Source organism: Bombina bombina, chromosome 6, assembly GCF_027579735.1.
Source record: "Bombina bombina isolate aBomBom1 chromosome 6, aBomBom1.pri, whole genome shotgun sequence".
Lineage (NCBI taxonomy): Eukaryota > Metazoa > Chordata > Amphibia > Anura > Bombinatoridae > Bombina > Bombina bombina.
This window is the reverse complement of record NC_069504.1, coordinates 1,014,094,278-1,014,111,632: the sequence shown is the minus strand read 5'-3', so window position 1 is coordinate 1,014,111,632 and position 17,355 is coordinate 1,014,094,278. Positions and strand designations below refer to the sequence as shown.

Below are 17,355 nucleotides of genomic sequence, written 5' to 3'. Positions count from 1 at the left end.
CAGATGATATACGGCCGTGAGTCGAACAAACTGGCGAGGTTCAGAAATGCATTTCTGGCGTCACCAGTAACTTATGCCAATATATCATCTTGCGTTGCCTAACAAAAAAGCAAAATAATTTGGAATTCACACGTAAAAATATAAAATAATAAGAAAAAAAACACATCAAAACCCTTAATCCGCCATCCCCCCACATTGCAATGTCTAATAAATGTATTAACCCCTAAACTGCCATCCCCCACAACGCAAACATCTAATTAAACTATTAACACCTAAACTTCCAACCCCCACAGCGCAAACACCTAAATAAAATATTAACCCCTAAACTGCCAAACACTCACAATGCAAAGTATTAACCTAATTACTAAGCCCCCTAACCTAACACCCGCTAACTTAACCCCAATTAAAATACACTGAAATAAATTAAAAAGGCACTATCTTAAAAATAATAAAAGATTACAAAAAATAAAAATTTAAAATTATTAAAAAAAAACTAACACTACCCAAAATAAAGAAACCTAACAGTAAAGAAATACAAAACCTAACATTACAAAAAATAAAAAAATTTAACATTATCCAAAATAAAAAAAAATATTTCTATTCTACTACTGCGGTTTAAAAAAACACCACCCAAAATAACCCCCCCAATTTATCAATAAACAACCAATAGGGCCTTTTGTAGGGCATTGCCCTAAGGTTAATAGCTCTGTTGCCAAGAAAATAAACCAAATACCCCCTAACATTACAACCCCCATCCCCCACAAAATAAAAAAATCTAACTTAAAAAGACCCTTATTTACGCATTGCCTGAAAAGGGCATTTGTACGGGCATTGCCCTTAAAAGGGCATTCAGCTCTTTTGCAGTCCATAAAAAAGGCCTAATCTAAACCCTCCCCCCCAAAAAAAACTAGCACTAACCATTGCTGAAGTCCAGCAATCCATCTTCTTTTCGTCAGCAAAAGGTCTTCATCCAGGTGACTCGATCTTCATCCATCGCAGGTCCATCTTTTATCTTCTTGGCAGAGGCACGGAGGCAGTGCGGTCAGCAGAGGTGAAGGTAATCGGCGACATGGAGGTCCTCTTCATGCGATCGCCTTCCGCACATTGAAGATTGAATGCAAGGTACTACATTTATATTGGGGTACCTTTGCATTCCTATTGGCTGTAAATTCAAATCAGCCAATAGGATGAGAGTTGCTTACATCGCATGAAGAGGACCTACATTTTACCGATGACCGACACCTCCGCCGACCGCTCGACTTCTGTGCCTCCACCATGATGATAGAAGATGGACCCGCGATGGATGAAGATGGAGCCGCCTGGATGACAGCAATGGTGAGTACCTATTTTGTGGTTAGTGTTAGGTTTTTCTTTTATTTTTGGGGTGTGTTTTTTTTTAGATTAGGGCTTTTCTATTTTTTTATGGGCTGCAAAAGAGCTGAATGCCCTTTTAATGGCAATGCCCATACAAATGCCCTTTTCTGGGCAATGGGTAGATTAGGTTTTTTTAAATTTATTTATTTTTAATTTTGGGGGGTTGGGGGTTATAATGTTAGGGGGTACTTTGTTTTTTTTTGTTGCAAAAGAGTTGTTTTAAGAGCTATTGGTAGTTTATTTATAGACATTGTATGTGAGTATTAATCTTAGTGGGGGCATCATATTTGGGAACACTGTTCCTTTTAAGTAACCATCTGCACTATTGGAGGTCTGCACTATTGGAGTTCCGTCCCCCCCCCTACTTTCTTCCACTACTACAGAGCCGAGGGGTGTTTGGGATCTTATTTTAGCCAGCTGGTGGGCTCTGACCAATCCAGCCTGTTGGAATAGCACTGTATTATAGTGCACCTTCCTTGTGAGTACCTGATTACAGAGAGGGTATTTCTGGGGATTTTTGAACTATTCTGTTGTAACTTGCTGCACAATTGGAGCGCCTTCTTCTTTTTGTTTTTATGTCTATTTATAGAATAGGGTTTTTTATTTTGGGGTGTGTTATTTTTTAAAACTTTTTTTTCTTAATTTTTTAAAAAAAAATAAAAAAAAAATATCTTTTTCTTATTTTGGATAATTTAGTTCGCTATTTTTTTGTAATTTTAGCTTTTTAATCTTAGGTTTTTTTATTTCTTGTAATGTTATTTTTTATTTTCTGTAATGTTAACTTTTTTATTTGGGTAATAATTTGGGTTATTCGGGGGTTTTTTTTAGTAATTTTGTTTTGTTTTGTTTTTTTGTAATTTTGTATCATTGTTTAATGTAGTTATTATCTTTTTAAATTTATGTAAGTGTATTTTAATTGTGGTTAAAGGGATACTAAACCCACATTTTGTCTTTCATGATACAGATAAAGCATGCAATTTTAAGCAACTTTCTAATTTACTATTATCAATTTTTCTTTGTTCTCTTGCTATCTTTATTTGAAAAAAAGGCATCTAAGCTAAAGAGCCAACCAATTTTTGGTTCAGCACCCTGGACAGTATTTAGCCACCATTCAGAAAGCACAATCCAGGTTGTGAACCAAAAATAGGCCGGCTTCTAAACTTACATGTTTGCTTTTCAAATAAAGATAGCAAGAGAATGAAGAACAATTGATAATAGGAGTAAACTAGAAAGTTTCTTAAAATTGCATGCTCTTTCTGAATCATGAAAGATAAAATTTGGGTTCAGTGTCCCTTACAGGTAGGGGGTGTTAGGTTATGGGGCTTAGTTATTAGTAGGGATGAGCGAATGTTTCACAACATTCAAAAAATGAAACAAATTTTAACATACAGGGAGTGCAGAATTATTAGGCAAATTAGTATTTTGACCACATCATCCTCTTTATGCATGTTGTCTTACTCCCAGCTGTATAGGCTCGAAAGCCTACTACCAATTAAGCATATTAGGTGATGTGCATCTCTGTAATGAGAAGGGGTGTGGTCTAATGACATCAACACCCTATATCAGGTGTGCATAATTATTAGGCAACTTCCTTTCCTTTGGCAAAATGGGTCAAAAGAAGGACTTGACAGGCTCAGAAAAGTAAAAAATAGTGAGATATCTTGCAGAGGGATGCAGCACTCTTAAAATTGCAAAGCTTCTGAAGCGTGATCATCGAACAATCAAGCGTTTCATTCAAAATAGTCAACAGGGCCGCAAGAAGCGTGTGGAAAAACCAAGGCGCAAAATAACTGCCCATGAACTGAGAAAAGTCAAGCGTGCAGCTGCCAAGATGCCACTTGCCACCAGTTTGGCCATATTTCAGAGCTGCAACATCACTGGAGTGCCCAAAAGCACAAGGTGTGCAATACTCAGAGACATGGCCAAGGTAAGAAAGGCTGAAAGACGACCACCACTGAACAAGACACACAAGCTGAAACGTCAAGACTGGGCCAAGAAATATCTCAAGACTGATTTTTCTAAGGTTTTATGGACTGATGAAATGAGAGTGAGTCTTGATGGGCCAGATGGATGGGCCCGTGGCTGGATTGGTAAAGGGCAGAGAGCTCCAGTCCGACTCAGACGCCAGCAAGGTGGAGGTGGAGTACTGGTTTGGGCTGGTATCATCAAAGATGAGCTTGTGGGGCCTTTTCAGGTTGAGGATGGAGTCAAGCTCAACTCCCAGTCCTACTGCCAGTTTCTGGAAGACACCTTCTTCAAGCTGTGGTACAGGAAGAAGTCTGCATCCTTCAAGAAAATCATGATTTTCATGCAGGACAATGCTCCATCACACGCGTCCAAGTACTCCACAGCGTGGCTGGCAAGAAAGGGTATAAAAGAAGAAAATCTAATGACATGGCCTCCTTGTTCACCTGATCTGAACCCCATTGAGAACCTGTGGTCCATCATCAAATGTGAGATTTACAAGGAGGGAAAACAGTACACCTCTCTGAACAGTGTCTGGGAGGCTGTGGTTGCTGCTGCACGCAATGTTGATGGTGAACAGATCAAAACACTGACAGAATCCATGGATGGCAGGCTTTTGAGTGTCCTTGCAAAGAAAGGTGGCTATATTGGTCACTGATTTGTTTTTGTTTTGTTTTTGAATGTCAGAAATGTATATTTGTGAATGTTGAGATGTATATATTTGTTTTTTGTTAAGTTGCCTAATAATTATGCACAGTAATAGTCACCTGCACACACAGATATCCCCCTAAAATAGCTATAACTAAAAACAAACTAAAAACTACTTCCAAAACTATTCAGCTTTGATATTAATGAGTTTTTTGGGTTCATTGAGAACATGGTTGTTGTTCAATAATAAAATTAATCCTCAAAAATACAACTTGCCTAATAATTCTGCACTCCCTGTATTTGTTCATTCAAATCAAATTTCAAATGTTAACATACCATTCTAACATTCGATTTTCGAATGTTCGGTTTTGAATTTTACGATTACATTCGAAAATATTATTTTCGAAAAATTAGAATTTATATTTGTAATAGTATTTCTAATGCTTTCTTTAAATGTAATATTCGAATTAAGCAATATTCGAATTCGAAAAATTCAAATTTATATTTTTGTAATAGTATTTCTAATGCTTTCTTTAAATGTAATATTCATATTATGCAATATTCTATATAGAAACATTTGAAATGATATATTTGTATCTATTATGTATCAATTTACTAGATTCCCTCCCTACCACATGAACTATTGAACTTCTGAATAGTATTTGTTAAAAAGAATGTTAAATTCGAAATTTCGAATGTTGACATTCAATATAATTATAAACATTCAAATTCGAAAGTGACATTCGAAAACTGTAAATAGCATTCGATTATAGAATTTTTAAGAATATTCGTTCTTATCAACATTCGGATTTATAATTCGAATTTAGGTAATAACATTCGTTCTAACATTAAAAATTCAAAAATGTACACATTCGCCCATCCCTATTTATTAGTTTAATACTTTACTCTCTGGGGGGGTTGGCGGATTAGGTGTTGATAGTTTTATTAGGTACTTTTTGTTGTGGGGGGTTGGTGGATTAGGAGTTAATATGTTTATTAGGTAGTTTGCAAAGTTGGGGATGGCAGTTTAGGGTTTAATACATTTATTAGACATTGTGATTTGGGGGATGACGGTTTAAGGGTTGATATTGTGCATGCGTTAGGTGCTTATTAAGGCTTCCAGGGAGTTATGGTACATTTTTACTCAGCGCAAAGGCTTGCTGCGTCTGCCTATGTGTTGTGAGGGGAAAATGGAGTGAAATATCTCCAATCTGCACGCTTAAGTCATTGCGCTGCATATGTGATACCGACTGGTGACGCCAGTTCTATGTTAGTTTATGGGAGTAAAAACTGCATCTGTCGTGTAAAATATTCGCGTGTCTGCTGCACCATATATGTGATCGCTCGATTAGACTAAAAATTGCAGACGCTGGGTTTTGCACCCGATACCAAATATGTGATCGCACCCAGAGGGTTCACCACAAGGTGCAAACCATTCATAAGCCTCAAAAATAAAAAGGTCAGATTAGACTTTGCAAAACATATCTAAAAAGCAAGCCGAGTTCTAGAATAGCATTCTTTGGACAGATGAAACTAAGATCCACCTGTACCAGAATGGAGAAGGCTTGGAACGGCTCATGGTCCAAAGCATATTACATCATCTTTAAAGCACAGTGGAGGCAGTGTGATGGCATGGGCATACATGGCTTCCAATGGCATGGGTCACTAGTGTTTATTGATGATGTGAAAGAAGACAGAAGTTGCCAGATGAATTCTAAAGTGTATAGGGATATATTGTCTGCTCAGATTCAGTCAAATTTAGCAAAGTTGATTGGATAGCTCTTCCCTTTACAGATGGGCATACTGTGAAAGCAACTAAAAAAGTGGAATATTTTGCAATGGCCGAGTCAATCACCTGATCTCAACCCGATCAAGCATGCATTTCACTTGATGAAGACAAAACTTAAGGCAGAAAGACCCACGAACAAACAACTGCTGAAGACAGCTGCAGTAAAGGCCTAGCAAAGCATCACAAAGGAGGAACACCAGCGTTTGGTGATGTCCATGCGTTTCAGACTTCAAGCAGTCATTGCCTGCAAAGGATTCTCGACAAAGTATTAAAAATGAACATTTTATTTATGATTGTGTTAATTTGTCCAATTACATTTGAGCCCATGAAATAAGGGGACTGTGTATGAAAATGGTTGCAATTCCTAAACCTTTACAATATTTTTGTTTAACCCCTTAGAATTAAAGAGGAAAGTCTGCACTTCAATTGCATCTCAGTTGTTTCATTTCAAAGCTAACTGTATATAGGTATATACATATATATAGAAATGTCTATATAAAGGGACGTGACACCCAAAATTTTCTTCCATGATTCAGAAAGAGCATGCATTTTTAAACAACTTTTATAAAATTTTATTCTATTATCTAATTTGCTTCATTCTTTTGATATCCTTTGTTGGAAGCATATCTAAATATGCTCAATAGCTGCTTAATAGTGGCTGCACATAGATGCCTCATGTTATTGGCTCACCTATGTGCATTGCTATTTCTTCAACAAAGGATATCTAGAGAATTAATTAAATTATATAATTGAAGTAAATTAGAATGTTATATAAAATTGTATTATCTATCTGAATCATGAAAGAAAACATATGGGTTTTATGTCCCTTTAAAAATACACAGAAGGGGGATGCTTCCGGGCGGCGGCCATGATGGTCGCTTATTTCAGTAGCTGAGGAGTTGAGCATATCTATCCGCTGTATATCGCTTAACTATGGCTCCATCTAGGATTAAAATGCATTTATTCTAAAATAGCAACATATGCTGAATGATTTGATCTGAAGTGGGTCACCACCTTCTGCTCTGAAATACTGGAACGGCGAGGTATGCAGTGAAGGCCTTGTTGCGGGCCTGGCCTATGCCTAACCCCCCCCCCCCCCCCCCCCGGTTATCCGGGTATAGCAGCTTTGAAAGCTGTCCTTTCCCTTCATCACCTGGCAGCACATATTCTTCTGAGGATATACTACTAAACTTTCCACTATCCGCTTTTCTACTATCTGCCTTACTAACAGAAATATGGCACTGGAGGAGCGACACCTTGCAGACGTAATAACTAATCTACTGGACAAGCACTACCGGGACCTATCGAATCTTATAACACACAGCTTTAGGACACTGTCGCAGATATGCACAGCCGCTGGGGAGAACCGGATGCATGCAGCAGCTCCGTCAGAGCAAAAACCTACTGAGCGGCCTCTAATACACCTTGTCCCTACAATCAGGCAGGATGATGGGTCTCCTACAATCACAACTGGCCTAGCGGTTGGAGAAAGCTTAACACCCCTGGCACCGGACTCTGCAGATGCGGTAGACAACGGGGTCGGCGCTGAGACTGTTCGGAGCGATGGCCCTGGGGTCCGGAGACAGCTCTTAGTAAAGCGGCTCATACTGGGCCGAGCCTGCAGTTTTGGAAACTGCTCAGGGTCCCTGGAGGAGGAAAGAGGTGCTTCGGGACTGAGATGGAGGGGCCTGGAGATCCCTGGAAGAACTGTGAGTAGGTAAAACAAAGAAAAAAAGCTGATGCAACGCTCTGCTAAGCTCCGCGATATGCTGGCTCAATACACATACCCGACAGCTTGTGCCTCTTCTATAGTGAACTCTGGGCCTGCTTGGGCGCAACCTGGGTCTTTGAGATCACGCTCGGTTGGCCTGGGAGTTACCATTTACTATTCCTCACATGGCATACTCTTAGGGGACGCATACTCTTCACTCCGGTCCAGGAATAGACTGGACCTCACAGCGAGAGACAGGACTGGAGTGGGTTAAACTCTTTCAATGCAGTGGTGGGTTGCTGCTTTGGAACATTGATTTTACCACCATACTTTAGTCCCTGTAATAGATAGTCTGACCCCCTACTTAACGGTGTCTCCAATAAGGTTACCTATTGAGACTTTGTACGAGTAACCCGGAGTGTACTGGACTTTATGCTTTAAGGACATCCCTATGCTAGTTTACAGATCCACATCACCCTCCTGCCATCCCAGTGACTTTGCATATGAGGACAATGTTCGAAATTAGAGGGTTACCCCTGTGTATTGATTTTTCTAACTCTGAAATTGTTGTCTGATGATAGTTGGCCAGACTGGCCATAACATAATTCACTTTGTTTAGCCCAATATTTATATTTTGTCTAAAACATACAAGACTATAAGGATTTACAGTAGAGGGGTGTCATGAATGCCATGCGTCTAGAGAGGCTGCTGTTCCTTATCCACTAGCTACACCCTTACCTTGTATATCTTGGGGACACATTTAAGTCAGTATGGTTATCCTCATAGCTTGTAACACCTCCAATGCTGACCACTTTTGTGCTAATACCCTGCTAGTTCACTTAGGCTAGATGTATATGTAGCAGTATTAAATTACTACAAGTCTAGTCTAAAGCAGGTGCAGATTCTCAGTAAGTAGATTATTATACTTGCACCATAATAGGCATAGCGTGAATTCACATGGAGTATATAATAACTATGCTAATCACTATTTGATAACTTGAACTGCTGGGTTTTATGCTTGGGTTTGCTGGTATTGCTGGCTTATGTTTATTTAATTGAGGTTTCCAGTTTGGTTGATAACTACTAAAAAGGCAGGTTTGTCTTGGACGGTGTATTTCTCTACTCTCATAACACTTTTAGGCTAATCTAGGTCTAATGTTCTAATGTTAAGTCATGTTGCCTACGGCCGAGGCAGCATAGAAACAGTTTATATATAATACACCAGAACAAAGATGACCTGACTGTACGTCACTGCATATGTATTCCTCTGTCTCAATAAGCTAATCTAAGAGTCATCAGATATATATTATTCTTTATGCTGATTTCACTATGCCCAACCTACTGCTAAGATCGATGAAACTACGTTAGTTATATTTAAAATTAAGATAATTGTCCATGCTTGCTTATACAGATGTATTCGCTCCTAGCACCCTAACTAAGCACTAAACATAGGCAGTAGTAGGGAGATATTCTACCTATAATATTGTGCTGCCAGAAATGTAGCCTTTGCTCTGCCAAGTTTTAACATTTTATTATTTCAAAGGTCCAAGAGTGACCGCTTGTATCATTTTTTTTTTCTCCTCCCCTGTGTCATTCAAACTTTACAGAGCCCATGAGTGGCTCTATGTAGCTATGGAGGAAATTACAGTTTATATAAAATGAGGTTTCATTAACATGTTTACTAAAGTTAATTATTTTGAAGTATTTTGTTTTTCAGATACGTCAACATATAGGTACTGAAAATAATCTTTATATGTTTTACATAATGTAATATGTCTGGTTGTGTCTCTACTTGATTTTGATTTATGTATATTTTTCATTTATTGTACTTGCTAAAAACCTCAATAAAAATGTAATTAAAAAAAAAAAAAAATACACAGAACATTTTCCCTTATGTGAAGAACATTGGAATGTAAAATATTTACAGTACATACACAGTTAAACACTTTTATTAAATATTAAATTGGAATAAAAAGGAATGTTATTGTTTTCAAATATTTGAGTGGAGAGGGGTGTATGTATGTACTGTATATATACATTATAGCTTTTTCCATTCAAATACCTTATCATATACCATATAAATTTTAACCCATATAACTTTTTTTTCTATATTTATATGAATAATTTTTATTAAATATATGAGTACAACTCTAAATTTGAATGGATTTATCTTGTGTTTAATTTAGCTCTTACCCTTTGTGCAACATCTTGAGTCACACTAACTCGACGAGCACAAATTTAATTAATGTGTTTACTTTCAACTTGTAATACACATGCAAGTTAATGTGGGTGTGATATTTTAATATTGTGCGCGTTAACGTTATTGCATCACTTTTTATCGAGCCCTATATATTTTTACAGTATTTTCACATATCAAGTTAAAAAGTATGATAATTTATCAGACAGAATGTAGGGTATTCAACTCGTATTTTGATACAGTCTAATTAATTAATACATTTTGATACAACATGCAAACCCAATTATGCTCTCTAATTAAAAAAAACAAAATATTCCCATAGAAAACAAACAAGTGATCAACATTTTTTTTTCTTCAGTTTCATTGTAACTTAAAGGGACATTCAACACTTCCCTAACATTATTTGCCCTAGAAATATAAGAACCGAAGATCCACGCGCGTGCAATTTCTGTCCAAGGACTGGATTCTGATTTGATGATGATTTGAAGAAGCAGGCAGCTAAGTAACGGTGGGGGGAGTCCGGCTGCCATATTTACCCGGTATTACACAAGTTACCGAAAGTGATTACTACAGAAGCAAGGCGGCATGGCAATAGGGATATACTGTAGGCGGATCTTCGGTTCTTATATTTCTAGCGCAAATATTGTTAAGGGAAGTGTTGAATGTCCCTTTAATTTCAAATGGTCCTCAGCCATGTGCCTAGAAGATTGCCTTTTTTCTGGATATATGAATTCACTTATGCTATCAAAAAGATATGTTATAAACCATAATCCTATGTGACACCTCTAATATTACACATTCTATAGTAAGATCTATGATTCTTGTATTCCATTCTTTAGTGATTAGAGATTTAAGAGTAAAAAATATTACAGAAGAAGTCTAGCGCCAGTTACTGAGCGAAGTTAGTTTATTTAAATCATAGAATGCTGACTGTTCATAAATTTTACACCTGCCTTAATAAAAAACAGAAGATTGATGAAGTGTTACACACACTATCAAAAGTCAAAGGGTGCAAGATGTGAGACAAGACAGAAAAACTTGTGTGTTTAAGTGTATAAACGGATATTAGTAAATTGGTTTTAACTGAATTGGACCTTTTCTCTGGGCTTGCAAATGAAGAGTCATTATGATTTTTTTTATCAATTGTGTGCTAATGTTTATGTCAGTCTAGACTTAAAGGGACATTGAACACTTATATATAACCTCTTTAATATACTTTCATTGCTTATTTTGTCCCCTTTTTTTTGTAATTCCATTCTGAAATTGTGAGCTTTTCATTTCCTGTTAGAAATGGAGCAGAACACTGTTATACACAGCAATTGCTTGCACACTCCTAAATGACTTATTTATAACTCTCTCTAATTGTCAAAAGCAGAGAAAGTAACCTATCCTAAGTTGTGACATGGCAGCTCTCATTGTTTTATAGAGACTAAGGCCTCTAGTTATCAAGGTCTGGCGGACCTGATCCGACACTGCAGATCAGGTCCGCCAGACCTCGCTGTATTGCTCGCCGTATTCATCATTGCACCAGCAGCTCACAAGAGCTGCTGGTACAACGCCGCCCCCTGCAGACTCGTGGCCAATCGGCCGCCAGCAGGGGGGTGTCAATCAACCCGATCATACTCGATCGGGTTGATTTCCGGCGATGTCTGTCCGCCTGCTCAGAGCAGGAGGACAGGTTATGGAGCAGCGGTCTTTGTGACCGCTGCTTCATAACTGCTGTTCCTGGCGAGCCTGCAGGCTCGCCAGAAACACGGGACATCAAATGCCATACGGAGCTTGATAAATATGCCCCAATGGGTTAGATTACAAGTGTAGCGCTAAATTATTGTGCTCCCGCAAACGGGCAAATTTGCCCGTTTGTGGGAGCGCAATAATTAAACAGCCATTACGGTAGTAATTAGCACCCGACATCTGGTTAATTTTTTAAATGTGCCCTAAATGCCTTCAAAATTGAGGGCATTATAATTTATTTATTTTTTAAATGTACTACTTTTTTAAAAAATAAAAAACAACTGCACTAGTCAGTTTTGGGGCTTTAAAGTTGATGGGAGTGGGGTGTTAAAAAAAAAACGGCACTGAAAAGTGCCTTTACATTGTGGTTATGGGAACTGTGTGTTCTCATAGACAGCAATGTAAATATATATGTAAATGCTTATATACATATATATTTATGTGTTAAAATGTGTATATATAAATATTAACACACACACATATATATATATATTTATATTTAAAAATGTTGCCCATTGCTACGCCACTTACCCCCTTTGCTGTGCGAGTTTCTGAACAAAGTTCCCATAGGAGCCTTTGGAAGCACGCTCTCGTGAGCGCAATGCTTCCTAGCAATGTGAACGAGAGCTCTCGTGAGCATATTGATTTACTTGCAATAGCAGCGCACATTATGGTATTACAAAGAAAATCGCTAATATTGCTTGCATGGAAGCGATAGTTAGTGCTCCACTTGTAATCTAGCCCTAAAGCTTTACACTTATGTTGTCAATATTTAAACAGCTAATGAAATTTTAAAAAATACATCTGCTTGTTATTCTCAGACTATTTATATCTCAGACTATGCTATTCTCAGCTAGCATTTATTTAATGTCCCTTTAAACTGCTTCCTAATTTGGTAAATTTAAGCCTGTTAATTACAAATTACTTTCAGATTTCATTTATATTTTTTCTTTACAATACTTGTTGAAAAAAAACAAAAACTAATGCATTATGTGTGCAAAACATAAATTCAGTAAATGCTTCAACCACTTAGTGGTGCTGTTGCAAAAGCAAAACTACAAATCTAACTTCAAGTTTAAACAGTTACGCTTACTATTCTTACATTGGAAACCTGTAAATTCACTTGTAAGAAAAGGTACACATTAGTTAGACACACACAGACCTACATTTAATATACATGCATGCAATATCATATTTGTGAATACTATAGATTAGTTCTAAAGTTTGTCTTTTCCAAACCTTTATGTTTAAATAATGCATACATTACATTTATTTATATGTTGTTGATATTAGTTGAGTGAGTGATTTAAATATCTAATGCTGTTAATTCTAACTGAATGGCCAAGGGAAATGTAATCTGGATTATGACAAATCCTTTATCTTATACTGCACCTCCAGCCTCTTGTCAAGTGTACTTGCAGAATATGTGTTGGACTTTAGCCACCAAATACTAATGAAAGCTTTAAAATCATTTAATTGCCATCCATCCAAATAAAAATAAAATATATATGAATCAAACAAGCATATAAAAAAAGAATTCAAAGAACACCGGGATCCACATGTTCATGTTAAAATAAACTTTCAGTAAAATCAAAGATGCAAAATATTACTAAATGGATGAGAATCTTGAAACACTTTTAACACAAAAATCTTTCTGCACTTTTGAAAATGGTTCTGTTTTAAATACTTTTTTTTTCTGTACACATATTTGGCAAGATTAGGCTGTCAGATCTCATATTACAAGGCGTGTTGTTTGCATGCAAATGTATACAGTACACACACACATTCTCCTTCCACTCTCACACACGCACGCACACACACATTTAGACACACATCTTACTCCCAGAACAATTGATATACTATACAATCTAGGCTTCAGTTAATTTCTCTGCAGGACACCCCTGCACACTGATTTCTGTAGCCAGATTTTCAGATTTTCATATGACTTTGTGGAATAACAGAAGTTCATGACTCTATCTAATCTACATCATTTTTAACTCATTGGTTGTTGACAGCACCCCGTATATTTTATTTTTCATCGCTTTTTTGAATCATGAAGTTTTTTTTTCAGGTCTTAAATAGGATGGCTTATTCTGTCATTCACTGTCCAGGGAGTGGTATATTCTTATGGGAAAAAATATTCTGAGAATTGCCAGCCACCTCTCTCACTGCATTTCATTTGCTTGGTTCATCTGTATTCCCTGTTCTCTAAATAGAACTCATGTTCAGGAGTCTTTGTAATAACGAAGGGAGCCCGTTGCATTGTTTGCAATATTTTTTTTCCATTGCGGACTTAGAAAAATGCTTAGACCATTGACATTAATACTTACTAAGAAGCAACATTTCAAAGAATTTTCCTATGAGGAGTGTGTTTGTAAAAGTTCTTTTGAATCTGACTGTGAACCTTTAACTGTAACAAATACAAGAGCAAGGAATGATCAGACAAGGCCAATTTGTATACTGAACATTTTTTTCAAGCTGTTTTGTCTGGCTCATCTGATTGAGAAAACGATTTGGATTCAAAGTGAAATTTACCCTATTGAGAATCCTCGACCCAGAAGAGGGTGTAGGATTTCCTGAAAAGAGGGCACAGGTAGGGACTGAAATGGCAAAAGATTTTTGAAGATGCAAAGAGGGGAAATTGGAGATGGAAATACAGATGAACAAAAGGAGTTTTGGGAAAGTGAAATAAAAGGAAGAGATGCCTAATTTCATTGTAACTCAATGCGCTTAATCTGTGAAAGGAGTTTTTAAAGATCTGGCTGATAGATCAGGCACATGCTGCATGACATTTAGTAAAATATATACCACGCATTTCCTTAAGAGATTCTATATAACTAAAATAGTGTATATTATAGTCATAGGGGTGCAAACAATTTATTTTAAAAAATAGCGTTACATGCCTAGGCAAAGACTATTATTGAATATTTTAACTTTTTTTTTTATTAGTTATTCATATTGAAAAGACTTTATTTTAGAACAGTAAATAAAAAATAAAAATATTTGTTTATAGAATAATAATTTTTACATATTATTTGAAGCATGATGATATTGTATTTTTTTTCTATATTTATATTCAATCTTAAAATATGTATTTTTTAGTAGGATTTTAAAAAATAAAATACCCATATAAGGCAAAATAGAATAATTACTTATACACACTAAAGTTTTTTTCATATTTTGTTATATCTAGGTGGCTGAAATTCCACTGAATAGTACAGTGTGCAGAATTATATATTACACATAACTGTTATTTTTTGTGTCTTAATTGTATAGTTAGTAGACACTCTTTTGCACTGCATTACTTTTGCTATGAAACAAAACTGCTAGTTTATATCCTGTATTCTGTGACTTAGGCTTTGGCCATTAAAGGGTTAATCTTCAGAGCACACAGAGCCATCTGGCTGGGCTGGTTTGTTATAATCGAGAAGATTATGTTCACGAGACTCATAGTTTAAGACTCCTCACCAATAGAGCAACTCAGGAATCTTTGTACAACGCCTGCAAACCATTTTTTTTTTAACTTTGAATGAATATACTTCTAGCAACCTATAGCTTCATGTCGACTTTTCTTAAAAAACTAACACGGATGCCATGGTTACTCCTGTTACCAAGGTAAGACACATTATCTATGATCTTGAGATGGGAGGCTAAAAATAAAGAACAGAAATTTAACAATAAATTATCAGGTGGTTTTCTATTTAGAATAATTATGCAAAAGAACTAAATTCAGAAACATTTTTTTCTAAAGTAGAAATCAGCTTTTTCCTAGTGTATAATGATACAGAAAAGTATATTTTCTCTCTTGTTTTTAATCTTTACAGATATAGATTGGTTTATGTGCAATACATAAATGCATTTATTAAAAAGATTTATAGGCAAGAGTTAAGAAAAAAGAAAAAAAAATCCTTTCTGCTCATACCAGAAAATTCACAACCAGCTGAAACAGATCTTGTGTTCCCTCTAGGCAAGAATTAGCCCTTGTATAAAAATAAAATACAATAATAAATTTCCTTCCTTTTACATATTTTCCTGTACAGGTAATTCACTTAAATCTGTGAACTACCATTGTTTGTATATATTTTTTTAAGCTAGGTACTTTGTGTGCTGGATAATGTAAGTATTTGTGTGGAGTATGATGATAGAGTTATTTACTATCTCATGGATCTGTGGGGAATTCTAATTTTGTGCATAACATTTCCACATGCATAAAAAGTTGCTTAAGAGACTGTGCGATCCAAAAATAACTTTGTAGACTATATAAAGCTGTTTGGTATTAGTGCACTAGTTCCATTCAGAACTAACATTTTCTATATTTTTGAGATATCATTAGAATGAACTAAAGTACTCTAATTATTTCAGAAATATTTTCTATATTTTGCAAGTCACTTATACAGTTATCTAAAGAGTGCCTGGTCTCAGTAACAAAGGACTGTGCATAATGCAATGATTGACAATAGAGTTGGTTAATGGTTGAGACAGATAATACCTGTTCTATAATATGCATTGTTTAGGATCCAAATTCCATTTCAAGAATTAGTTAACATTTGGTTGATGGGTTAACAAGTCTATTGCTGCTGATAGATGAAGCAGTCAGTTTTACTACATTCTTGATACTTCAAAAAAAAAAAAAAAAAGAAACTGCAAGTGTGATAATGTATGGTATGCAAAATAATGACTGATGGAAATATTGTCCCTGCATGCATGTCTGCTCATGAGCAAATGCTGAGAGTGTTACAAAGGCCACTTATCTCAACAAATTATAACACATATATATTACTGTATGTAAGAGATGTATTCTAGCTTTTTTCTACCTTTTGTAACTCTAAATTTATTTACTTTATAGGCCTGTTGTCCCTTTCTGTTTCTTTATCTTTTCATTTAATTACAAGAGAATTCATTAGATGGTGGTGATAAGTACTCTGGGTAGATGGTTTATCTGGAATGGTAATTCCATTTTAATAGGATTATAGTGATGGATTTGGCTATTTCTAAATAGTCACTACTATTCTGAGCATTGTATGCAAATAATCACACATGCTTAATATTTTGTCACCTGTAGGCATTATAATTTATCATTTGTGTAGTTTATTTGACTTTTGTATCTGAAGTTTTATTAAATCCTAAAAAAGATATATATGTACCTGTGGATTAAGTGTGAGTATGAAAAGAGAAAATATTTTTCAACTCACTGTTTAATACTTAATTGTCTTTTAAAGAAATTTATAGTTTAAGATGTTTCATAATTTGTCATTATTATAAGCAAGCACATTTTACTGTTACTTGTTCCTATAGTGATTTTAAAATATTTGTACTTGAGGGAACAGTAATTTGATAGAAGTATTGTACAAAACAGGATTTAGGAGGTGGGCTATGCTCTTAAAAAGACTGGCTAAAAATATTTTATATATACATTTATGTAATATTTTTCACCATATTTATGCAAACAATACATATACAGTGTGTTATAACTTTTAATGATCTTTATCTTCCATGAAATAAAAGAATATTCTCTAGCAAAACAAAGCAAAACAGTAATTTCGGTTTTAGAAAACTGCCTAAAACTGTCATTTAGAAGGGTTTAATGAATATTATAGTTTGATAAAATAATTTAAAATGCATGCATTATTATTATTATTATTATTATTATTATTATTATTATTATAAAATATGTGTTGACTGTAGCATGCATATGTATTAACTGGGCTTACAAGTAAAGAAATAACCATGCACAATACTTGTGTTGCTGTGAGTATAGTGAGCTTGTAAGGATATAAGACCATTCAGGTGTAAGTACTGTTCTAAAACAACATAGTAGTTCACTCATATCTGCAAAATAAACTACAGCCACAGAGACATCCTTGGTTTGTAACCAAACTTAGAGAGAAAATTATTTGAAGAAAATGTTGTCTTTTGCCAGATGTATATTGCTGAGGG

General features: G+C 35.6%; 1 protein-coding gene across 3 annotated transcripts in view; it reads left to right on the top strand.

Annotated features, from left to right (window-relative positions):
* Nucleotides 1-13,100: 13,100 nt before the first annotated feature.
* The window catches only part of NTF3 (neurotrophin 3), a 121,271-nt gene continuing 117,016 nt past the window's right edge, over nucleotides 13,101-17,355 (top strand). Inside the window, exon 1 of one of the 3 annotated variants that reach the window (XM_053718735.1) lies at nucleotides 13,101-15,033. In XM_053718735.1, the coding sequence (XP_053574710.1) occupies nucleotides 15,013-15,033 (21 nt within the window). In that variant the 5' untranslated portion in view covers nucleotides 13,101-15,012. The remainder of the gene's footprint in view (nucleotides 15,034-17,355) is intronic. The other 2 variants (XM_053718736.1, XM_053718734.1) reach the window with 2 other exon arrangements.